We start from the raw sequence: 24,681 nt of genomic DNA, 5'->3' as shown, positions 1-24,681 counted from the left end.
AACAACAGTGTTACTTTGATGTTTGCTGCCCCCTGGTGGAGAAACTTTGGGAGTAACGACACTCAACAAGGTGACAGATTTGCCTTGTCAACTTTATTTTGATCAAGACAAAGCTCTGCAACATAAAGCAGAACATTTGATGAATTACATTCAACAGCCATTTACCAAATAACCATATCTGAAATAATTCTTATGAAAACATTTTAATAAAGTCTCTAATACAATTGTGGTGCCTTTACCTCCATGTGCTCTTTTTACTCCTCACACGCACATATAGTATGTCCATCAGATATCTTTACAAAGAGAAATCCGGTTTAACCCACTCACAATTTCTCTCTCTAATACAAGATCTTCACATGCTATTTTGTCTACAGCATACTGTACTCATATTAAATAGGATGTGAGACTTGCATGACTGGGGTCTGGTCAGGAACAGTAGCGAATCTATTGTCCTCACAGGGTTAAATTTGTCCTGCACACATTTTATTCCAGTCTCTCTAAGGGCCAAGATGGACAGATGCGCTCACACAGCATGAAATATACCAGACATATACTTGCATACTGCAAGAGTTTGTGCATCCTTTGATTTTGGACTGATAGTCTGGAAATCAAGGCCGAGACTCAAACAAAAGATTGTGTGTCCGTATCTATGGAGTCTACACAATAATTCCAGTGTTTCCCAGCAATGGTCATCTCAGAGGTCACTTCCAGCAGGCCAGAACAGAATGAAATCCATCCCCGCAGAGATTTGAATTTTAATACAAGATAAAATCTATGTCTATCATGTCAGTCAATCAGCTGACGTGTTGTTCCAAAATGTATTACAGTATTACCACGGAAAGACGTGATGTAAAATGTAATACTAGTAGTGAATGGAAATCTAAAATGATGCATCAGATTTCTTCCATAAGCAACATGGTTTTCAGTTGGACAGAAAAATTTTCATATTTCAAGCCCTCGTTGCTTCAACCAAAGCCGTAAATGGTCCAAAAATCACATAGTCCAATGGATTTGGGTATATATAAAAAAATACAACATCCAGGCAAGAAAAACATGACTATAAGTTAGTCCAATAAAGATATGAGAAAGGATTAGACTGTTTATGTTGAAGCCAGAATGGTTTTCTAATATGGGCGGTCCTCTCATGTAAACATACCAAAACATGTTCAGTGTTCAGACTGGCAGTCAATGGGCTGTCCGGTCCTCAGCAGTGACTGGCCCGTTGAATTTGGTCAAAGGGTCCGATGTATGTGACCTACCTGCCGAATATGGTCTCATATTCCATAAGAACAAGCTCAACAATCTGGTTCTGGTAGACCATGTGCACGGCCATATTTGCCGTCTCTGTCTCCGGGCGCAGAAGTGTCGGGCCGAACACAATGGCTACACTCTGGGTGGTCATCCTGTTCTCGTCGACATGCTGGATCACTCTACAAACAGAGAAAAAGGTTATAAACACGGGGCAGTTGACATGACATACACTTCATCAAAAACTATTTTAGCATTTTTCTAATTATAAACTACCTAATTATTTCCATTTATGATTATGCACTTTCTACAGTAAAAAAAATGAATAAAAAAAGATTTTTATTCATCATTTGTTTGGTCTCCTTTTCCTTTAATACTCACTTCTTCAGGTGTTTGAAGAGCACCTGTATGGTGTCGTGGTTGGGCCGTGGCAGTTGCTTCATCAGATCCTTAACCGTCTGAACTTTGTGCTTATAATCTGGCATTTCTACATGAAGAACACGCACAAAAGTGGTAAAAATTTGCAAGAAACATCTCTCTTTAAAAAAGCCATGTTTCAAATATTCTTCTCTACTCACTGATGGCGGCGATGAAGTCATTGAAGAAAGCATAAGTGAATAAAGGTTCTGGTAGCTCGCGGAAAAACATCTTCAGAGCTCCAGTGGTCACGTGAATGTCCTCCCATTTACTGTCCCCTAAATCCACTTTCTCATCTGCATTTATGTGGATTATAGTAACACAAACTATCAGTTTTTTCCCAGTAATTGGTTATATATACATCAGTAAGGCTGTAAAATGGTGTAAGCGCATACCATGATTAACAGCAAATCTCAGTTTTTGTATGATGGCCAAATTTCCACTGACTCTGTACAAACCATCCACTCCTAAACCTGGATGAAGGGAGAAAGAGACAAAGAAATTACAATCATTACAAAGCATTAGAATGTATATTAGGATGCAGTTTGCAGCAGCACATCAACTCATCCGTTTACATGCACACCAAAATTGTAATATTTATCAGAATTTGGCAATATTCTGTTTAGTATTGAGTCATGTTAGTGTCGAAATTGCAAAGAAAACACCTCATTCAGAAAATCCACTGTAAGAAGACATGCACATGCAAGGAATTGTGGGTGCTAACAGATGCTTAGCTAGGTATTCAGATATGGCAACTCAATTTAAATGGACACATTTCTGGAGTGATAATAAGACTGACTTGTTTTTATATGACTATTAAAAGAAATTAACATCAATGCTTGCCCGCCCTTTTCAATTTTGTGATGGTGTTGTGTTCAGGTCTTAATTAAATTATTGTGAAAAAGTAGTAATAAAACTAATAATAGCTGAGCATGCTGTATAATCAATGGCAGCACTAAATCTCCTGGTAAATAACTGTGGGAAAGGAAACATGCATGTGTGCATGTGTAGTTTGGCATACTTAAAGGCACAATATGTAAATTTCCCTGCTAGAGGTTGCTTATTCAAAACAAAGGTGTAGCTTGATGACGCCTTGATTTCGCAGAAGCATGGGAGGTGTTGTCTTCACGTCGCAAGCCGGTGGAAAAGAATCTGATGGGACGCAGGCAGAAATCATATTCATGGACGAGCTAATGTATTAAAGATTCATTAACATTACTGTAGTATGAAGCAGGGTGTGGCTGAAAAACGTTGAAGCGGATCGAGGTCGCTGGAGCGATTGCTAATGAGAGAAAGTGCAACACACGGCTCAAGATAGCAATGGAGCTTTTATTATGCCGCAGTTGCCGCTTTCGCCTTTTCCGGTCATGCGTATGTGGGGTAACGCAGCGCTGTTTTATCATATTAGATACATTTGTGTGTTGAAAGTTGTTATAGTACTACTCTGTGTTCACTCGGCGGCTACTATGAGAGACTTGTTGCAAAAGAAATCGAGGGTAACGCGGGTATGATGTCATTGATTGGGGACGCTGGTTAAAATTGCTTATTTCTCTGGATTTAGACATTCTTGGAAACAATTGGGATAATGTAAGTACACAAGTGGTTCTAGTGGTTTTTAGATTTTAATCCAAAAATCTTGCATATTGTGCCTTTAAAAAAGCCACATACACAGGAATATTACAATACTTATGTTGTGCATGAAAAGGCAGTCAGTGACAAGGAGTGAAAATAGTAATTTAAAAAGTTTTATTAAGCATAATCATTCATGGGTAAATTTAGGATTTTGAGAGTTAATATTCTCAATATTCACATGGGCTAAACAGAAGATTACCTGTCTTCTCCACATGCTCAATGCACATCCAGACGAAGCGAGGGACAGTGGAGTTCTCTCTCTGACAAAGACTGCTCAAACTGGAGCCAAACACCTGATCTACAAAAAGAGAGAAAATCAAACAATATAAACTGCCTCTGAATTTTACAGATAACCCTGAGATCACCCAGTTCTGTTTGTAGATGCATGTGGTACCTTTAATGTAGCCCTTGTCTTTGACAGCCTGTAAAGTGGGTCTGCCTGTGAGAAGCTTCATCAGCTTGGTCTTCTTCTTCTGTTCTGCATTATCCATGCTTACAGACTTCTTAATATCTAAAGCATCAAGGGTGGAGAAATCTATTTAAGGAAGGGTACACAACTCCAGGTGCACTGGGCTGAATACAGTGATTGGTAACAAAACAAAAAAAAAAACATGCTCAAGCTCAGTTCTAAAAAAAAAAAAAAAAACCTAATGAGCTGCCTACATTAACAACATTTAAAGATCTAATATGTGGACTACTGTTACTGATACAGCTGATACAGAATGTACATGTGCCATGTGAACATGTGCCATGCCTGAACAGTCAAATACACCTCAAATTTGGTCAAAATGGCTGTATTGGTGAGTATTAATGTAAATACACCTGCAGCTGTCATGAAAATTAAACCAAAGATGAAACTGCTTGCTTCTCTTGACTAAATAACTTCAGTAGCAGTATTTAACATTTTTTTAAACTTTATTTAACATTTACTACTTTTTGAAATTTCTTGATGTTTATTCGGAGCTTAATTTTTTTTCAGGCATCTAGAATTTGTTTACTTCATTTTCAGGGCCTTGACATTAACTTTTTTGCTCACCAGCCAGCCGCTGTGGCTAGTAGTTTTCCAAAGTTACAAGCCACTCAGCATTTTCACTGGCCATAATTTTGACATCGATACCATGGGGAAAAAATTGGCAGCAGGTATATTAGGCTGCTGTCACTTTAAGACCTGACGCACAGATCCATTATACTGTTACACATGCTTTTTCTTTCTCAACTGTTTACGTTCACTTAAAACATAACTGACTGTTTACATGAATACTTGCCAAGACTAGCATTTTGACATTATTTTGTGTGTATTTGACTGTTTAAGCTCAATAAACAGCAAAAAAAGAACTCAATTTAGTACTGAAAGGTTGATTTATGTGCGCACACTTCGGGTGTAATGGAAAATTAAGTAAACAAAGTTTCTTCTTTGGTTTAATTTTCATGACAGCTTTAGGTTTAACAACTTGATGTCGGCTGGAGAGATAAGAGAGTGAGAAAGCGCAGCTGGTATCATGTATCTATTCTGCGGAAAATGAGTATATATATATATACACACACACACACACACCTCTGTTCTTCTTGGAGTTTCTTTGCTCTTTTTCTTTGTCATGTTTCTCCGTGTCAGGAGATTCTGACAAGTCTTCTTCAATGGCCTCATCAGACTCCCACATCTGCAACATGAAACACATAAATGTCAGTACAAGGATTCAGAACAATTAGAGTGGAGACATAAAATAAGTGTATGCATACAGAAGAGTAATCTTACATATGTGTGTATGGCATCAGTCAAAGCTTTGTGCCAATCGCTAATGAAGCTGTCATTGTCTGACTGCAAGAGGAGCTCCATGCCCTGCCGGGTCTTCAGCTACACATGAAATTAAATCAATATTTGTTACACATGAACCATGTTCAAACATTAAGCTGTGTTTAGCAAAGCTTCATCCAGGCTCCTTAAAAAAAGGACAGGTTAATCCACTGAATGGCCTTAATAGCAGTTCAACATTCAGACCTCTTTAAAGGGATAAATATTCAGACCTCATTTAATCAAATCAAGCACAAGAGATCCAATTAGGTCAATAAATCCTGCTTCATCTGCCAATGGCTGATGAAATGAAAACATTCACCCATTAAAAATATGTTGTATTAGCCACTGACATATATTTTGCATTCATTTCAAAATATCAGACGGGGGGTGGGGGGTTTAAAGCACCACTCACATTTTCATGAGATAATGTAAGAATCTACCTTTGTTTTGTTTTGCTCATCATTAGAAATATGCTGCTGCATGAAGTTCTGGAGATACGACAATAAAAGGAAAAAAATCTTTTGGCTTCCTAATTAAACTTCTGATGGCAAACTTTCCATTGAGATAAAAGTTGGCAGAAAACGTCACAGTCTCCGAACTTAATCAGTGAGAGTCATTCTTGCATTGTTATTTACTAGCATTGTGTAAAACATTTGTGGCCAACTTGTTGCAAACTCATGCCTGAACAGCTGAACATTCTGCAAACTCATTAACTTCCAATTTTTTCCCCCATTCATGACTTCCTCTGAGAATATAGTGGTAATAAGTGATTCTGCTTATCAAACTTTAATTAAATCTTTTGTAAATTTAGCCTTCCTGCTAAATGATTAGACACACACACACACCCTCAAACACCTTAATTTCTAATCAGTCAACAAGAAATGTGAGATCAGTCTCCAACAGTCTGTTTACCTCTAGAACATGTTTCTTGCTGGATTTGTCTTTAGACGCCCAGTCCACTGAACCCCCTTTGAGATCCACACTGAACTCCAGCTTCTGGTCTCTTCCAAACTGAATAACACATTTACATACACACCAGACATATAAAACAGAGTACATCACATGGGCTATTAAAGATTTTCTCTCAGCACTGAACTGTCACTCACCCAACCAGTCCCGCTCCCTTGGCCTTTATTAAATAGCAGTAATGAACCCTGCAAAACTGTCCAATAGGAGGTCCAGTTCTTCCTGTAGGCATGAAATTAGACAAAGAAACCAATTACAATATCAGCATGGCAGCAGTCATTTGTTCAATCTGTCAGATGAATAAGAGCAAACCCTCCATGTTTGTTTTTACTTACCGGACCTTTTTTCCATTTTCAGTGATTTTGGTCATGTTTAAATTGCCACATTTCTCTGACGGCTGAAAGGAAGAATAGACAAACAGATGTGAAAAGAGAAAAGGAGGACAAACCTAAATAAACAAACTACAGTTAAGAGTGATAAACAGCAAGCAGCCACAGAATCAATCCAGAACAGAGCGAGAAAAGACAAGCAACCTGATTTTGCCCAGTGGCAACAAATCCTGAACCACCATAAAAGAGAAATTACAAAAGAACAGTGGTTTAGACCTGACCTACCTTACAGTCAGTGTTTTACTAAAGAAGCAGCAAAACAAAGCAAATGCAAAATAGCTGATGTAGACACCTGTGATTACATATCAAGTCTATTCGGTATCAATGCACCACAGTGACTTAGAATTACTTTATTTTTTATTAATATCACTGCTAATGAATGTAATCACTTGACAGTCTGGATATATTGCAGTTGCTTACTAAAGGCAATGCTCCATGAGAGGCCGTCCAGTGATTTTACAATGACCAAGAGGGTTCACTTCACATAAAGCCTATAATCAGCCCTTAACACTTAGGCTCTCTTGGTTATTGATTTATTAAAAACCCACACCACAAGCACACAACATATCAGAACTCAGCATAAAGAGGAGTTAAGACAAAGGGGAAAAAACGAGGACCAGGAAGAGAAAGAATGGATGATGCTGATACTAACAGACTGGGGGGGTTTAGGAGAGGAGGGACAGGACGAGTCAGAGTCGGGGGAGCCAGTTTTAGTGTCCTAGACAAGAAAACAACAAACCACATAATGTGTCAACACCTGTAATAATATGTTAATGAGATAGAATTATATACACTTCTATCTTCATTTCAGGATCAATCAAGATATTCTGTCTTTGCTTGAAGTCAAAATCATTTATTAGGTTAAAACAGATTGTTTGAAGACAACATCAGTTTCCAAAGCCAGACAGGACATGCTTTTCTATTACTGATCTTTTAATCAAAGTATGTGATTAATCACAATTGCAAAGCATTTCTCAAATCATTAAAGAGACAGTTTATTGAAAAATATAAATTCTGACATCATCTCCTCAACTTTACGCCACTCAAAACTATCAACTGAAGCAAAAAAATAAACATTCTAGAGGATGTGAGCAACATAAGTTTGTGTACATGATCACAGAGCTGAAACGATTACTTTAAGCAGGATATATTCGAGTGCAATTTTTAGGGATGCTCCGATCGATTGGCTGCAGATCAGTATTGGCTGATCATCACATTCTATAATTCGATCGGGAGTCACAAAACATTAGTAAACCACAGTAAATTACACAGCTTTATTTAGAGCAGTTCAAACAAGCCCCAAAACAACATAACACGATGCATAGATCTTGAGAACATCCTCAGAGTGTGACATGACATGCTGCCTGGCTAAAGCTTCTGGGATACGATTGCGTGTCGTGATTATGATGAAGTGTTTTCCAACGTAATTTGAAAGTTCAACCAATGAAAACTGGATCTCAAGTATGGTGGGTAGGGACGATGTGTTGAGACCAACAGAACACTGTTTTAAAGCTAGAGAGTGCTCAGATTGACAGGTCTTAATTTCAGCTGATCATGATGAAATCGACAGTCGCATCTGCTGCAAAAATCCTGATCGGAGCATCCCTAGCAATTTCTCATGCAGTTTGAACACATTTGTTCAGAAATCACTGTGTGTACTGAAATGAGTTGCGATAGGCAAAAGTGGGCATGCATCATCTCATTCGACGTGATTGCTTGGTGGGATATAGGGGTGGGACAACACTGACTTGTGGCCTATAAGGGTGAGAGCGGAAGGTGCTTTTGCGGTGCGGGGGGAAGGCTCGCCGGTCCTTGACAGATTTCTGTTTTAACTTCAGTCAAACATAAAGCACATGTGAACATCATCACCCAAATCAGGATGGGAGACTTTTACCTCATTAAAAACCAAAAGAAATGCATTCATTTCAACCATACCAGCACTAATAACTAAAATAACCTCTAAGCAGTTACATTGTGACTTTGTCAATCTTCATAAAAGACTAAAAAAATAAGAGTTTAACCACTAAATGAAGATAAAACCACCTTAAAACAACATGTTGGATTAATCAAGCCTGCCATTTTTACTGAATTGGAATAGTTTTATCTCTGGTAAAATGTTACGATACCCCTTTTTTTCCTCTTAGTTTGTATGTATATGTATGTGTACCTTGTCATTGGACTCTGAATATATGCTGTGTCTCGTCCTGATGATAGGAATGGGATCTGGCAGTCTCCGATCAAGACTACGAGTTTTGTGTGCATCTCCTGGCAGCAGAGGTGTGTGGTTAGACTAAAATAGATGGGACGAGAAGATGCAAAATTATTAGGACTGATAATGATGTCTGTTAGGCAAACAAATGTTGATATACATGCAATGTGTACATGCACACACAGACGCACACTTTCAACTAAGCACCATGCAGGGAATTGAAACCGGGATTATTTGATTTAAATCAAATTGAAAGGGATATGTGGGACTTCCTGAATATTTTTAATGCTGATAAGCACCGGAATCTGTTGTTAGTCTCACCTGTGATTTAAGACCAATTTTAGGAAGCTCCCATTCAGATCTGGAGTCACCTGCACTGTAGTAATACAGCCGGCCTCGTTCGTCTGTGTGTCTCAACCACTATATACAAAACACACAGAGGCATGATGTGCAAAATAACATCTTCAAAATCAACTTGTCGTTCAGTTGCCTGAACAACCAGTTGACTAATCGGTCTTGAGAAAGCCCTGTAAGGCTAGTTTTGGGTTCATCTAACCCTAATCAGACACGTTTCTTGCGTAAGAGATAATTATTCATAATCACCCATTTTATAGAACAGCGTTTAAAGATTAAAGTTAGTGCAAAAAATTATTGCTACTTCTCATCTTGCGCTCATAGTTTTGATTGGAATACATCACATCCAGTTTGGGTCATTGCATACAGTCAAGTTGCAAAAGTTCCAATATTTCAGCACAACCAAAGCTCAAATTAGATCTAAAAATTCTGCATACAGACATGAAGGACTGCCGGTCTGACGTTTGTTGGAGAAAATAAAAAGGCGGCTTATGTTCAAAAACAGCTAGAACACGGTTCTTAAACTGAGGGTCCGCAGTGGTACTGCAAGGGGATCTGCCAATTAATGTTTGATCAGAAATAATTTTTATTAAATTAAAACAAGGGTAAAAAAAAAAAAATCAGTCAAATTTAAATATAAGCACCCTCAAACGAAAGCAAGAACACCCTCAGTTGATACTGTAATAATAGCATATCCTCCTGGGACCCAGGAACAGACTTTTGTCCTCTGTAGTGGACATTATATTTTAGTGAATTTCTCTGACCATCATACATGGCACAATTTTAAGTCTGGATGCCCTGTAAAGAGCACATTCAGGACTTTTCAGAGATATCAAATGTTTGGAGGTTTCACCATGACAACTCCTCCATGTTCTATAAAATGACTGACATTAATTTAGTGATCACATTTAGCACACTTGTGGAAATATGATAATATTTTGTAATTATCATTTAAATCTGACAAATTTTCAAATTTTCAAAATCAACATCTCAGGAAAATGTTATGAGGTTTCTAATCAAAATATGACTTTCTGTTAAAAAACAGGGCATTGATTTCACTGTAGGACACCAGGACTTAAAGCATGTTTATCAGGCATTTTGGGAGACACAACAAGTGAATAGGAAAATAAATTATATATCAATATTCAGTATGAAATATTAGATATTATGAAAATGTTGCCAATTATTACTCCCATTATGCACTTCTTTTTTCATTACATGTTGCCCCAAGAACACATTAATATGCAAATGAAATACAGTGTATAGATACATTGTATAGAATGGGACTACCCACTGATTTACCATTTTACATGTTAAGTAAAATGGTAAATCACTTCACTCTGTTATAGCTTTCACATAGCTGAGAATCATCTTTATACAAAGTTTGGTTAAATCGTAAAACTAAAAAAAATGATTGACGAGTGAAAATAATCCTATTGTTTTTAGCTATACATGTCATTTCATGTCTTTTTATTTTTTAAACAACTGAGTCCTGGTGTCAGCTAGGGGTGGGAGAGGGAAAAAAAGATACATTGCGATTCTCTCCAAAGATTCAGGGTCATTTCTGAGAATTTCAAAATCGATTCTGAGCTTCGTTTTTAACCGCAGATGCACGATGACGCTGTGTGTTTTAGAAACACCCGATTCCAATTCCTCACACATTTCATAAACTTTGGAGAGGTTGAAGCAATTTACAAGGACATTCACTGTCTTCATTGCACAGGACATGCGCTGTGAGAAATGTTAAGAATGCTGCCAAGGAACTTTGCTTGATGTTACGCTTGCAGTGTGCGGCCTCGTCATTCGCTCTGCTAAGAGGGCCGATGGCCAGTTACACGCTGCTAAATTTCAGAAGTGACATAAATATAAATGCGGGATTCACTCTCAAAATTGCAGTTGACATAGGTCTAGTGATAACTAGCACGGGACAAATATGGCATGTCAAAATAGATATGAGCAATGTAAACTCAGACTAATAGATTAATAGAAAAATATTTATATCCTTTTCAAGATATATTGTGCTTTTAACTCTTGTCCCACTCTTTATATTCTCATTTATGCATTTCAACACTCTGAAGTGTCAATAGTGCTATATATTTATATACCGCAATGTACTCGATATTACGGTGACCGGGAGGGGACATGTTCGGTTCAGTTAGTTTTGTCGTGGCCACGACATATAAACTCGTGGGAACGTGATAAGTCGTTCCCTCACCATATGATCTCGAGGCCATGACTTTACATCGCGTGGCCACAACATAAGGATGTTGTTACCTCAACAAAACGATCTCGTGGCCACGCGATGTAAAGCCGTGGCCTCGAGATCATATGGTGAGGAAAAGAGATATTTTTCTTGTGGCCACGACTTCATTATGTTGAGGGAACGACATCTATTTCTCATGGCCACGAGTTAAATGTGTAAACAATCTGCGCTACCATAGCAATCTGGAACTATCAGAAATGGATAAGATTATAATAATATTTATTTTTAATTAAGAAAAAGCGCGGAATTAAGAAGTGATTATTAACATGTTGCCTATTGTGTTGTGTGCGATGCCTACAGCAGCATTCGAATGTTTATCAATAAATATTAGAAGTTTATCAATAAATATTAGAATATGCCATGTATATTTTTATCACATCCAATCTTTTAAATCCATTCACTGATTGTTAAATTTTTTATTTCATATTTTTACATTATTTATTATTATTATTAGGCTATCATTATTGGTTAAATTTTTTATTCATTGTTATGTAGTCCTATTTGCTTTATTTTACCCTTCATTTCGTGTATCCTTTCTGTAGGCCTATATTATGTTGTTAGCTATATTTTGTAAATACTTTAAATGCCAGATCATGCCAATAAAATGTGACTTTATGACTGTATTGTAGCCGTGAAGATAGGATAAATGAGCGTCTGTTATCATTTGTAGACCCTCATGCCCGTGACAGAATTTGAATGAAGTTCGAATAATTTATTATTATTAATTGGTTGTTAAAAGAATATTTAAGCTAAAAAAAAAAATCCATTCACTGATAAAGCCTAGACAAAAACTTAATTTTGTTCATCATTTTATTTAGGCTTTATAGGCATAATAATAATAATAATAATTATTATTATTATTATAATAAAGACACGATCAGATTAAAAGGCTGTGAGATGGGATGGATAAATGTTCATTATCATTAAATAAAGTTTGAAATTAATATCTTGTGGCCACGACATATCACGTTCCCACTAGTTTATATGTCGTGGCCACGACAAAACTAAGTGAACCGAACATGTCCCCTCCCGGTCACCGTACGATATAGAAAATTGTGGTAACGATATATATCGTCATACCGCCCAGCCCTAGTTATAACCCGTCATACAGTATGTTAAACCATACAAATGAAGAAAAACAAGTGTGGCCATTTAAAAAAAAAAAAAAGGTATTAAACAAGCCAGTTATTGATGAAAGAAGTTAGTAGTTTCTACATTAGTGAGATCTGTAAGAAAAAAATGGTCACACAAGCATAAACACACCGAGTTTGTCTGTACCTTCTCACTAGTATAGTCAGACACATACAGAGTGTGTCCATGCTCATCCATTTCTTCAGACCAGCCTCTAGGGGGCGAACCGTACTGGCTGTCTGATTGGCTGCTCAGACAGTTTTCCTCCGATGACAGAACCTTCACCCAGCCAATCACAAAAAAGCAAAACGAGTAGAAATGAAGATGAGAGAGAAAAAGAAAGTGAAAAAGTTATTTCAGAGATGCAAACAAGGAATAGAGAGACGAGAAATTAATCAGTCAAGCAACCCTTCACCCACCAGATAAGAGAAACTCAGTTACCCAGAATGCTTTGCATGCATATAAACATACAGCAGGTAAAGAAAGAGTTTAGCTAGCCCATCATGCATTTCCCAAGGCCACAGAGGATATTTTGTCCCTGATGGAGTTGTTCTTTACCTTTTGCGAGCCACATACGATGATATGATATAAAATGATAAAAGTGACAATGCATATGTGTGTGTGTGTGCGTGCGTGCATGCATCACCATCAGTTGTAAAGTGTCTAATCTAAAGGTGTGTACCTCAGTGTCAGTCATGTCTTGTTTCCCCTCTTTCCTGGTGAGACTATCCCGTGCCCGTGGTGGTTTCCAGGTCCTCTCCTGCGTGCTGCGGTTGTAGTAGAAGTGTCTGCCATTCTGGTCTTTGTGAGTCTCCCAGTCGCCAAAGGTGTGGAGTGGAGAGGAAGACGGCAGTGGAGGGGTAGATGACTGAGTGATCTTCAGCTCCTGCAAGTTTGTGTAGACAGGAGAGTCAGGCCTGCCCTGCCCTGAACCTAAAGTCTGCATAATAAGAGAGAGAGACAGATATTAAATATATAATATTTAACCCTGGGTCATTCATATTTGTGGTGTCAGTGTCACTGTCTGGACAAACGCAGCACGCAGGTTTTTTTTTCAACTTTTCGAACTATAAAAGATAAGAATGACAGTTTCTTCTTCACTCCAATTATCACGTTTTCCATCTCCGTTTGACATTTTTCCTGTCATATGCAGAAACGATTGTTTAAACATCACGCTGTGTTTCCGTGACTGCACAAAACACGTGAATATAAGGTACATGATTGGTTATCGGATGCTAAGCATCTAGTTGTAACATTCTAACACTGCACCGTTTCACACTGTACAAGTTTGGCACCACGGTGCGGAGGTAACACTGCAAAAGTGGTGCTAACCCTGCTCCAGAGCAGGGTTTCATAACCCCGCATCTAAAGTACAAGTGTGAAACGCTCCTTTACCCGAGGTGTTTAGAACGACGATAACCCGGGGTTAAGCACAGTGTAAAAAGCCCTAGAGTGAATCAATCCTCAGAGTTACAGCGCCCCTGAACACTGCCGCCCCCTCAGATGATGACACCCTATGCAACCACCTAGTTTGCCCATGCCTAAAAACAGCTCTGGGTTAATGCGAGCAGCTTATGATCCAGTGTTTTTAACACCTCGGTTCACAGTGAAGCAAAAATCCTATGCGAATCACTGTGCCCTAAATATACAGTTTGGATAGATATATATATATATAGATATATATATAGATATATATATATATATAGATATATATATATATATATATATATATATATATATATATATATATATATACACACACACTAGGGCTGTGCGATTAATCAATTGATTTTTCAATTTTGATTTTGGCTTCCATCAATTATGAAAACAAGATGAATCAAGGTAAAATGATTATTGTGCCACTGCCGCATTCCACCCAGCACAACATCCTTTCCTTTACAGTGGTGCGCTTTTGTTCCTTCCAAAGCCAATCTTTACATCCAAATCAGCAGAATAAGTGTGTTGTAAAATGCAGTCTACTGTTGGTAAACTGCAGCATGTGCCTGATATTAAACAGTGTTATTAAAAGCGCATTAAACTGCAAGATACTTTTTTTCCTTAGGTGGCTTTCTGTGCACATGCTCTGAGACGGGGCAGAATGCGCATAAGCAAAGTGTGCTGTGGTATACTGTGGGCTTCGGATATGCGCCTACACACAAAAATGTCAAAATGCCATTTTGCCGAGTATCCTCATAAACACAGCTGGTTATATCTTAAATGAATATAAACATTTGAGAAAAAAAATGCATGTATAACAGTATATTGGATCTGTGCAGCTTTTAAAGTGACAGCAGCCTAATAAATCTGCTGCAGTTATTAATGTTAATCAAACAACAAAAGACAAAGATAAAATCACTCGCTGCTCTTGAATGAATAATTTTTGTAGTTTTAATAAAGATTATTAATTCTTATCATTAATTTCTGTTGTCTGTTACTTATCTGAATACCACTGTTAGTACACCTACCTGAAAAACCTAAAGCACTGTTTATTTAATTTGTATTTTTGTTCTGTTGTATTTATTTGATGGTTTTGTTTGTAATAAGTTTCTTTGTTGTTATTGTATTGCTGACCGTTTAGTTATTTTCTGTAACTATTTAAGGACCTTTGTCTTACATTAGTTAACCTAGCATTAGTTTTTGCTGAAGTACCAATAACTGTGAAATTTCACTGATATATAAATTACTCATATCATGAAATAAAACTTTGATCATATAACCTGCCAATAATCATGTTAAAGAAGCATGATTTCATTATTGACCAAAATAATCATTATGATTTTTCCTATACCCAAGCAGCCCTAATATATACTGTATATTATACACATATATAAATAAAACTGTGGAAAAAAAAGTAATTTCTCTTCCTTAAATTAGTGTGACATCACATTTGCACATTGGCTCCAACAAGTTTTTAAATATTGTTAATAAAAAATGGCAACTGTATAGAAAAACAATGTATTACATGTATTACATGACATAAATCATAGGCACACTGATTTTTCACCATGTCATAGTTCCTGTTATCCGGCCTGTTAAAGTTTTCAGATTTTTGCCACATTTTTTCTCTTGAATGGAAACGGAAATGAATGGTATCTGCAGCAGCCAAAATTTCTGTGTATACCTAATGCTCACAGAAACTGATTAGAATAGAATTTTTTTTTCTATTGCTACATGACGGATATTATGAGACTAGAACAATAGAGTAAAAGTCAAAGAGGGGAAACAGAGGGGATAGATTAGAGAGAGAGGGAAAGACTGTCATTCATACCTGAAACTATTTATAGAAGAACCTGCACAACGACATTCCAGACCCTTACAACACGCATCTGAATGTTCGCTTACTTTACCACCAGGCCTCTTAACAAGATTAGATTTGCAATAGATAAAAGGTTGTTTAAACAAAATAATCTGGATAATGAGGAACGCCATAGAGTAAAAAGCACTGAATAAAAGGTGAGAATTTATGACAAACCTCTATCCTTACAAAATACTGAAACAGAGACAGATGGAGGGAGAGAGGCGGTGAACAATTGTGTCCGAACTCCATTGCTTGTCATTCAATCAAATCTGTTATACAACAGCTTCATGGGTAATTTAATTATGACTAAGCACATTAGAGAAAGTGTGTGAGAGAGAGAGAGAGAGAAAGATCTTTTGATTATTTTGCAAAGCTATTGGCGGTTTTACTATAATGCAAATTATAATGCATGTGAAGTGAACCAGTCCAGTCAGATTCTACCCTCCAGAGCCAAATCATGCATCACTGCACTGTCTGAAATAAGGTAATGAGCTCACATGAACGTGTGCATAGTGAACCAGGATGGCACTTAACAGTTTAAGCCACACAGAGGATAACGTCATCAGATTAAAGAGTCGGCCTGAAGCGCACAAACACACGCTAATGGTGTGGTATGATTAAATCAAGTAAGATTTTTAAGGTCAAATCCCAAAGTAGCATTGAGAACCTACACACAATACCCCAAAAATGATCATGTGATCACAACGATAATGTAAAACTTCTTAACAACATTCCCACTTACTGTAAAAAACAAAAAACAATGAAAATGAATGCAAATCTGTGTCATAGAAAAAGAGTTGTGCATAGTGTGTGTATGTGCAAGAGTTAAATCATAATTAACAACCATAAACACTAATTTCAGCCTGCTGGGGCCAACAGGCTCATAGTAGTGATGACATATTGGCCAAGACAACACCACAAAATCCAAGTTTCTTTTTTTTTTTTTTGTGCACAGAACAGTTTATGATCAAAATATTTGGTACAATTTTCATTAAGTATAATCATAGGATAAACAGCAAGTAGTTATGGGAATATAAGCAGTATAAAAAAAGTATGAATGCTAACAATGTCACACAACTCAGAACTGGTGCTAATACTGCTAGCAGCAAATCCCTTAATGAAACTAGAACCAATTACCCAGTCTCTCATGTGCTGGGGGTGGGATTATGTAATTGCCTAAAGTGTGAAATGTAAAAAAAAAAATAATAATAATAATAAAAATGTATTTGTTGTGGAAACAAACCACTGAATGTGTATGAATGAAAGATGAATGATAGTACATGAAAAGCCTAGGGCAAAAAATAAAAACATACAACTAGTTTCCACTATGGAAACTCACCAATAAAGCATTTCAAATTCACAGAATAAAGATCAGTAGACAAAAACATGCATCACAATGACAACAATTGAATCTAAAAAAACAAAACAAGCAATATATAAACATAAATTATCGCAAACACAAAGGCTAGTCAATAAAAAGCATATCAACAGAGAAGCAAAGTGTTGTTTAAACTTCAAACAACAAGCCTGCTCTTGATAATTCAAAGCACTATTATTTATTAGATGGGTGAGTACCCAAGAAACCAGCTGGATGATAAGAGACTTGTAGAAACAGCCAGCAGGGGGCGTAATGCTCACCCTGTATGTCTGTGGATCCTCGTGATTTAGGGCAGGGGCCTTGGCTTTCAGATGACATATCAAACATGACATCTCTCATGATAATCAATGGGCCTTACATTACAAAATTATTTGATTACGTCTTCCTAAAATGTGCCCATCTCTGATTGACTGATATTCACACCCCTGCTGAACAGCTGATCTGTGCCTTTGCCTGATTGGCTGAAGTTTCATCATTGTAAGGCGTAGTCACCATCGTGAAGCACTTCTGGTGCATGAATGCATCTTTTATTTGGTCACTCATTGAAGTAAAAAAAAAAAAAATGGGGCTGTAGGTTTGTTTTTGCATGAAACCAGAGAGGAAATAACAAAATAAAGAAGTATTGTCTCTGTAGTAATTTAATATACCCAGTCTTTAAACATTAAATTCATACTGCAAACTAAGTATGTTATAATTTCTTACATTTAGTAGCAGCATAGGAAATGCTAGTATGACGACAAGCTCCAAGTGGACATTTTGTGATTTATTTACAATTAGAGCCAAAATAAGAATTGGGTACAGCAATGAGAATTGTACAGTTGGCAAAATATTGGTTATAGACAACACAGTATAAGCATGTACCTTAAAGGTGCGATAGGACATTTTCAGAGAGGCTAGCAATAGCGAGCTAGCTTTCAAATCATAACATCCCACCCTCCCTTCAGAGCCACGCCTCCTCCAAAACACATGAAGGCACACACACAACTGCTCTCAGCAAAGCGTCACAATAGATGGTGTTAAACTACCTCATGTCTCAAAGCAAAAAACATTACAATAATAATGAATGTAAACAACTTAGAGATCTTGTACCTAACTTCTGCAGATTCATTTTGGTGTTGATACTATTGACATGGATACGCATAATTCCGAGTCTGAGGATGTGAACAGCTCTGATCAGAACACAGGTTTCCAATGCTGCTTCCCAATTCGCATACTGGGCCCTATAATACACCCGGCGCAATGCGACGCAAGGCGCAGCGCAAGTGTGTTTGCTAGTTTGCGTCCGGGGCCGTTCGCGTTTTCCCGTTCAGCGCCATGTCCTTAAATTAGTAAATGCATTTGCGCCAGTTAGTGCGCCCATGGGCGTGCTGGTCTAAAAAAGAGGTGTGTTCAGGCGCATTGCCGGCGCATTGCTATTTTAAGGAGCTGAAAATAGACGGCGCCATAGACCAACTCAAACCTGGTCTAAAGTCTAAAGTCAATGGCGCAATATTTTTTTGTTAGAGCGCGTTGGTAGAAACTACGCCTCTGGGCGCGTCCACAGTGCGCGTTGACTTTGCTTATTACACACAGGGATGCGCATCACACAAACATGCCAAATATTAAAAACAAAAGGATTACAGTGTAAAAGAATATTATTGTGTAGGCTACATAAATATAAAAATGTAATGATGAATAGTCATTGTGTGTATTAGAATTAGGCTACCTATTTTCAATTCAGCCTATTACTACTTATAATGATGAACGAAATTGGCTAATTAATTGAACAATCGTGCCAATACACACACATATATATATATATTAACTGACTCATCGCGTGTACGCCATGTAAATAGCAATCCGCCATGGCGCGAGCGCATCTCGCTCTTAAAGGGAATGGGAGATGACACTTTGATTGGTTTATTGAACGTTACGCCCATTACTCATTAAGAGAATAGGGACAACCCATTTCAAAAATGCGCCCCGGCACACGGACCGTTTTTCCGTCGTTAAAATAGCAAAAGTGGATTTGGACACGCCCTGAGTGCACCTGCGCCGTGCGCTTTACACTTTGCGTTTAGATCGTTAAAATAGGGCCCATCATCTGTTCTAAATATTATTTGAAATTAGAATTAGTGTCCCCCAAATCGTAGTATGTTGAAATAAATATTCCAAGGATACCCGGATGACGGATGTGCGAGATCGACAGTTAAGCAGAGCGGATTTGAGTGATTAATAATCAGTATCTAACCTGACGAAAAGATATTTATTAAATGTTATTCACATTATATTCCATTTGCAACAACATTGTGAACTTTTATAATGATGCATTTGGTCATTAACTTCTAAATGCATCATTGTGCAAAAATGAAGAGTTCTCTGCTTGAAAGACCCATGACTGGCAGATCAACTACATTAGTGCGACTACATTTCTTTCTGAAATGGTAGGAAATTAAATTTAATTGAATGTGGAGAATTTTAACTGTGACAAGATGATAGAAAGGGCAGATTAAACGGTGGCAGGTTGCACATAACCAAGCGACAGAGCGTCCGTTAAAGATGCAATTATGACAAAGTAGTATGTCCCAAAGCTTGCATACTCTTCTGCTACACACTCAAAAGTATGTACTTTTTCTTCACACAAACGGTATAAACTTTAACGTTTGTATAGTCTAAGTAGGTGAATTGGGATGCAGCACATCTCTAAATTACGGTAGTTATGGCGTGAATAAGCTCGTTGTTTTGATTTGCTAGGAACTGTAAAAGGTGGCTGCTGTTTGTTTGCGGTGCTCCGTGACGGACGTCTGTCTACATAAACTCTGCATAGCATGAAACGTGCTGATGACGCATGATGTCTGCCCTAACAGGTGTTCGAGGGTATTTAAAAACATATGTTGACAGGCAGTTAGGACATTGTATTATTTAATTTGGACCGAATATAATGATGGGTAATCATTTTATGGTCCTACGCCTTCCACAGATGATATATATTTATAAAAATACATTTAGACCATTTAACATAGTGATTCCTATCAGGATATGAGGAGGAATTCAACCAGTACAACAAAAATGTTTCTGTAGAGAATCACCTATTGCACCTTTAATGTGCCTTTATGAGTACGTGAGCATGAGGGTGTTCAAGCAGGACTGTGAACAAGACATTGTGAGTGCTGGAATGAGGAAGTGTAAGTGTTCTTGTAGCATGTCAGAACAGAATCCCTGGAATAAAGAAGAGCACAAAGCTACCTCCATTTCTCCCTCTCTTTGCCTCTACCTCTTGCAGCCTTCATTCCATTCTCCTTTATATCTCCCCGTTTCTCTTTCTATACCTCTATAACTCCCTCTCTTAGCCTTTCTATCCCTATTATAACTCTTATTGCCATGGCAAATATTTGCACATTTGTACTGCTAAAGTATTTACAGCTATGCTGAAAAAAAAAATGAAAAGAAAATAATATTAAATTGAGTGATCAGTAACTGACAAACATGGTAAATGGTAAAGGGGTGACTAACTAAAACAAGTTAGAAATTAACATATAAAAGGAAACATGAAACATACTAAAATAAGGAAGAGCATTTTGAAACTTGAGACTTCCTTTCTCCCTCTCTCTTTACAACTAAATTTCTTCCATTGTTTTTAACTTCATATTGTCGTAATTTCACCCTCATTCCACTACGCCACTCTGTTTCTGACATGAGGAGACTTGGCACCTCAAATCAGCAGAACACTGTGTGCAAACATGCCCTAAAGACACAGATGAGTGCATTTCTGTGCCGCTCTCTAATAGGCACGCAACCAAAAACACAAAAGAACGAGGGAATCAAAGAAAGAGACTTCAAAAGAAGAAAAAGCAATTATAAGGGAGCGAGACAGAGCAAGAGAGAGAGAGAGAGGGCATGGATGGAAGAAAAGCATTTGAATAACACCTTAGAATTAGAGTAAAACAGTCACAAATCACACTGAAATATCTACAGCCAGTCCAGCTCCATGCCACACACCAGGACCAAAGCATCCCATCATGCATCAGCTAGAGAGAGAGAGAGACATATTAATCTGGTAATCTAATAATGTCTGAGTGAATCATTTTTGAGTTGCTTCACTCATTCAATCACGTAAGAGTCATCACTGGGTAATTAACACAGAGTTTTCTTCTGTGTTTGTTGTGTAAATAGACCCTCTGTGGCAATTTATACACCCCACAGACACACACACACACACACACACAAGTCTGACTAGTCCTAGAGAGCTCCTCAGTTTATTCAGAATAATCCTGCAAGTATGTGTCCTCTGTGCTTAGGATGATAGGACAGATTATGCAGTGCAATCCTCCTTAGAGTGACCCTTGAAGCTAAACAGTACGCGAGAAAGAGAAAGTGACCTTTGAACCTAAACAGTACTGTCTATGCAAGTGTGTCACAAGTTTGTTCTGAATATGAGTATAAGTACTGTCGCCTTAGAAGCAGCAAGATTTGATGACAGGTTAAAATCAGAGAGAATGTACTGAAAATATAGCCCAAGGTGTAGACTACTATGTGAAAAACCTTTGGGAAAGATGTTGCATAATACTCAATAATGTCATAAAATGCCCCGGCGCCACAAAGAACGAGTACAAAGCAGAGTATTAAAAAAAAAAAAAAGCGCTAAAACTCACTCAGTTCACTTAACGGCTATCAAGTACAAAATCAGTCATTTTCAGGGCAGCAAGTATATCTCCTATATAACTGAATGGGGAAACACTGAAATCTCAAACTACTAGCCAAACTCACATTTCAAAAACATATTTCAAATCAGCAATAAAATCTGACATGAATAGTATAATAAATGATGCTTCTTACCCTCAAATAACGCACACACGCACACACAAAAAAAAAAAATGTCCCAGCTATATTTTCTGGCCCAGCCAATGTACAAGTACAAAAGCTAAGTGCAAGTTTCACATAAAAGATCAGGCGCTGACTTTCCAGATTGATTATTTAATTTAGAAGGTGAGATATACTTCACTAGACCAGCCATATTGGCCATTTCAATATCTCATTCAATTGTAATGCCAATGAAGCTTGTGGTTCTTGCCATTTTTGACTCCAATATTCATCAGCTGAGACAGAGTCTGTGGCTGAGACTACAAAAATCCGATGTTAAAACATAATACAACACCAGTTATTAGAAACACTCTCAAACTCAGCATTCACATCAAGCACTGAATCCAATCAACTGAGTCATAAGAAGGTTTAAGTACAAACCAGTGAAGGGATACATAAGATTAAACCATAAGCTCACAGCAGCCTTCTAAAAGGAGAAGAGAAATTAGCATTAGAATGCCATTTATTTGTATGCTTATATCAGGGAATTATATTAAAATATTTTTTTTTTACAACCAGCACAGTGAGGTTAAATAAAGCTTTTGCAGCAGTGATAAGTGATCCATGTTTACAGTGAAGTGTATTAACAGTAGCTACCCTGCAGTATTAGCATTATAGTATTATGTAAGCTACAGAGCAATAGGCCCATGGAACAGTTGAACACTGAGATTCGGTCGACAGAGCAAACAGATTAAAACAGCTTATGCGTTTCATCTGCATCAGGGCAGAGGAATCAGGAATCTTTTTTTTTTTTTTACAATCAATTACAGTTGTGTAAAATGCAAAGACAAATTAAAACACACACACACACACACACACACAAGTGCCAAAGCCTGCTATTGTGTGTGTTAGCCTGCTTGTGCAGAGATGTATATGCTGAGCGTTTGCTTTCTTAAATTGTGTATTCTTGATGTAGAGTCTGTGTGTGATTCTCAGGCCAGCTGTCCACTAAACTGTTATGTAGCAGAGCTTATGTAATACAGCAATACACATCACACACATGCACATCCTGGTCACATCAGCATGTTACAGTAACTCAAGACAATAAGCACATCATGTTCCAGCTCCATTTTTTTTTCCCTCTGAAAACAACTGCTGTTTGTGTGTGGATGTGTACAGAACAACCTGTGTGAACGTCTGTGTTGCACATGCAAGCTCAAATTCATTTTATTGGCTAGAGTGTATCAAAAAACATAAATTGTCGATGTGCCATTAACCAAAGAGAAAATTCACTCAGAAATAAAAATCCCACACCTGTACAACTTTCTTCTGTGGAACACAAAAGAAGAAATTTTGAAGAATTATAATAGTTTGACATTATCAGGATATTTCACTGTCACAGCCAAAATATACCAAGACATTTTTCAAAATATCTTCCATAGAAGACATAAATACAGGTGTAAAACACACAAGAGTGAGTAAACAATGACAGAACTGTCATTTTTTTTGGATGAATTATTCCTTTATTTATATTTGACCCTGGACCACAAAACCAGTCATAAGCCACACAGGTATATTTGTAGCAATAGTCAATAATACATTGTATGGGTCAAAATTATTGATTTTTCTTTTATGGCAAAAATCATTAGGATATTAAGTAAAGATCATGTTCCATGAAGATATTTTGTAAATTTCCTACCGCAAATATATATATTAAAAATGTATTGCTATTTGCTAAGGACAACTTTAAAGGCGATTTTGCACCCTCAGATTCCAGATTTTCAAATAGTTGCATCTCGGCCAAATATTGTTCTATCCTAACAAACCATACATCAATGGAAAGTTTATTTAATTCAGATGATGTATAAATCTCAATTTAAAAAAAAAAAAGACCCTTATGACTAGTTTTGTGGTCCAGGGTCACATATATGTTTCAGCAAAGAAAGAAACAAGAAAAAGGAAAAGCAGAGAGAATGCACTTTCTAACTATTTTTAAGTGTAGTTGTGGTAAATTCAGCATTTGTGCATGTGTGAGTGTATGTGCATTCATGCATATTGTAAATGGAGGTGTGTGTGCGCCTTACCGGTTCCTCTGGGTACATGATGTCTCTCTGCAGTGCTGCTCAGTGCAGAATATCCTATAATGGGAGACGCGGCAGCAAGCAGCTCTGAACTGGGCTGGATGCAGGACGCTAGTGCAGTGCGCTAATACACAAAAGCACGCACACAAACACAGAGCAACACTCTCCTCACCCCCTCCCATTCAACACCGTCACATCATGCTGAACATCCCGACCCAAACACTCTCTCACTCTCCCCTCTGTTCTCAGAGATTAAGCAAATCTTCATATGAACATAATAAAGACAACTGTTCTGTTCAAACGCACAGATGATGGAAGGAACTACAGACTGAGCGTTTTCATCTCCGTCTTCCATCAAACTCTCTCTCTCTCTCTCTCTTTCTCTCTCTCTCTATGTAGTACTGTATGTACAGTAGTTCAAAAAATTCTCCACGTCCCTGCAAGTGACCTTTGGTCACATACATTAACAGACACATTTGCACAGAACACACCTTGCTGAGTTTCAGAGTCTTTACCTATAATATACTGTAGACCAGTGGTTTTCAATTTTTTAGATGCCACGGACCCCTGAATGTGATCATCCTCATGTGAGGGACCCCCATTTTAAAATATAAAAGGCATCTATCTTTATAAAAATCCAATTTATACACTGAAAATGTATATTATAAATCCAAAATTAGTTAATATTAAGTTACATTTTATATATGTATGTATGTATGTTCTACTCACTTTATTTAACTGTAA

At 37.4% G+C, this 24,681-nt stretch overlaps 1 protein-coding gene across 5 annotated transcripts in view; it reads right to left on the bottom strand.

Moving 5' to 3' along the window:
- Positions 1 to 74: 74 nt before the first annotated feature.
- arhgap12a (Rho GTPase activating protein 12a) overlaps positions 75 to 24,681 on the bottom strand; it is a 31,552-nt gene continuing 6,945 nt past the window's right edge. The window contains exons 3-19 of one of the 5 annotated variants that reach the window (XM_048163293.1): positions 13,084 to 13,341; positions 12,549 to 12,680; positions 8,975 to 9,073; positions 8,612 to 8,734; positions 8,193 to 8,276; positions 7,097 to 7,162; positions 6,391 to 6,452; positions 6,196 to 6,277; positions 6,002 to 6,100; positions 5,051 to 5,149; positions 4,853 to 4,955; positions 3,692 to 3,808; positions 3,497 to 3,595; positions 2,061 to 2,138; positions 1,827 to 1,961; positions 1,630 to 1,735; positions 75 to 1,430 (exon numbers count right to left, since the gene is read on the bottom strand). In XM_048163293.1, the coding sequence (XP_048019250.1) occupies positions 1,256 to 1,430; positions 1,630 to 1,735; positions 1,827 to 1,961; positions 2,061 to 2,138; positions 3,497 to 3,595; positions 3,692 to 3,808; positions 4,853 to 4,955; positions 5,051 to 5,149; positions 6,002 to 6,100; positions 6,196 to 6,277; positions 6,391 to 6,452; positions 7,097 to 7,162; positions 8,193 to 8,276; positions 8,612 to 8,734; positions 8,975 to 9,073; positions 12,549 to 12,680; positions 13,084 to 13,341 (1,917 nt within the window). In that variant the 3' untranslated portion in view covers positions 75 to 1,255. The remainder of the gene's footprint in view (positions 1,431 to 1,629; positions 1,736 to 1,826; positions 1,962 to 2,060; positions 2,139 to 3,496; positions 3,596 to 3,691; positions 3,809 to 4,852; positions 4,956 to 5,050; positions 5,150 to 6,001; positions 6,101 to 6,195; positions 6,278 to 6,390; positions 6,453 to 7,096; positions 7,163 to 8,192; positions 8,277 to 8,611; positions 8,735 to 8,974; positions 9,074 to 12,548; positions 12,681 to 13,083; positions 13,342 to 24,681) is intronic. The other 4 variants (XM_048163294.1, XM_048163295.1, XM_048163296.1 and 1 more) reach the window with 4 other exon arrangements.

This window comes from Megalobrama amblycephala, linkage group LG17 (genome assembly GCF_018812025.1).
Source record: "Megalobrama amblycephala isolate DHTTF-2021 linkage group LG17, ASM1881202v1, whole genome shotgun sequence".
Classification (NCBI taxonomy): domain Eukaryota; kingdom Metazoa; phylum Chordata; class Actinopteri; order Cypriniformes; family Xenocyprididae; genus Megalobrama; species Megalobrama amblycephala.
The sequence above is the reverse complement of the archived record's forward strand: the minus strand, read 5'-3'. Positions and strand labels throughout refer to the sequence as shown.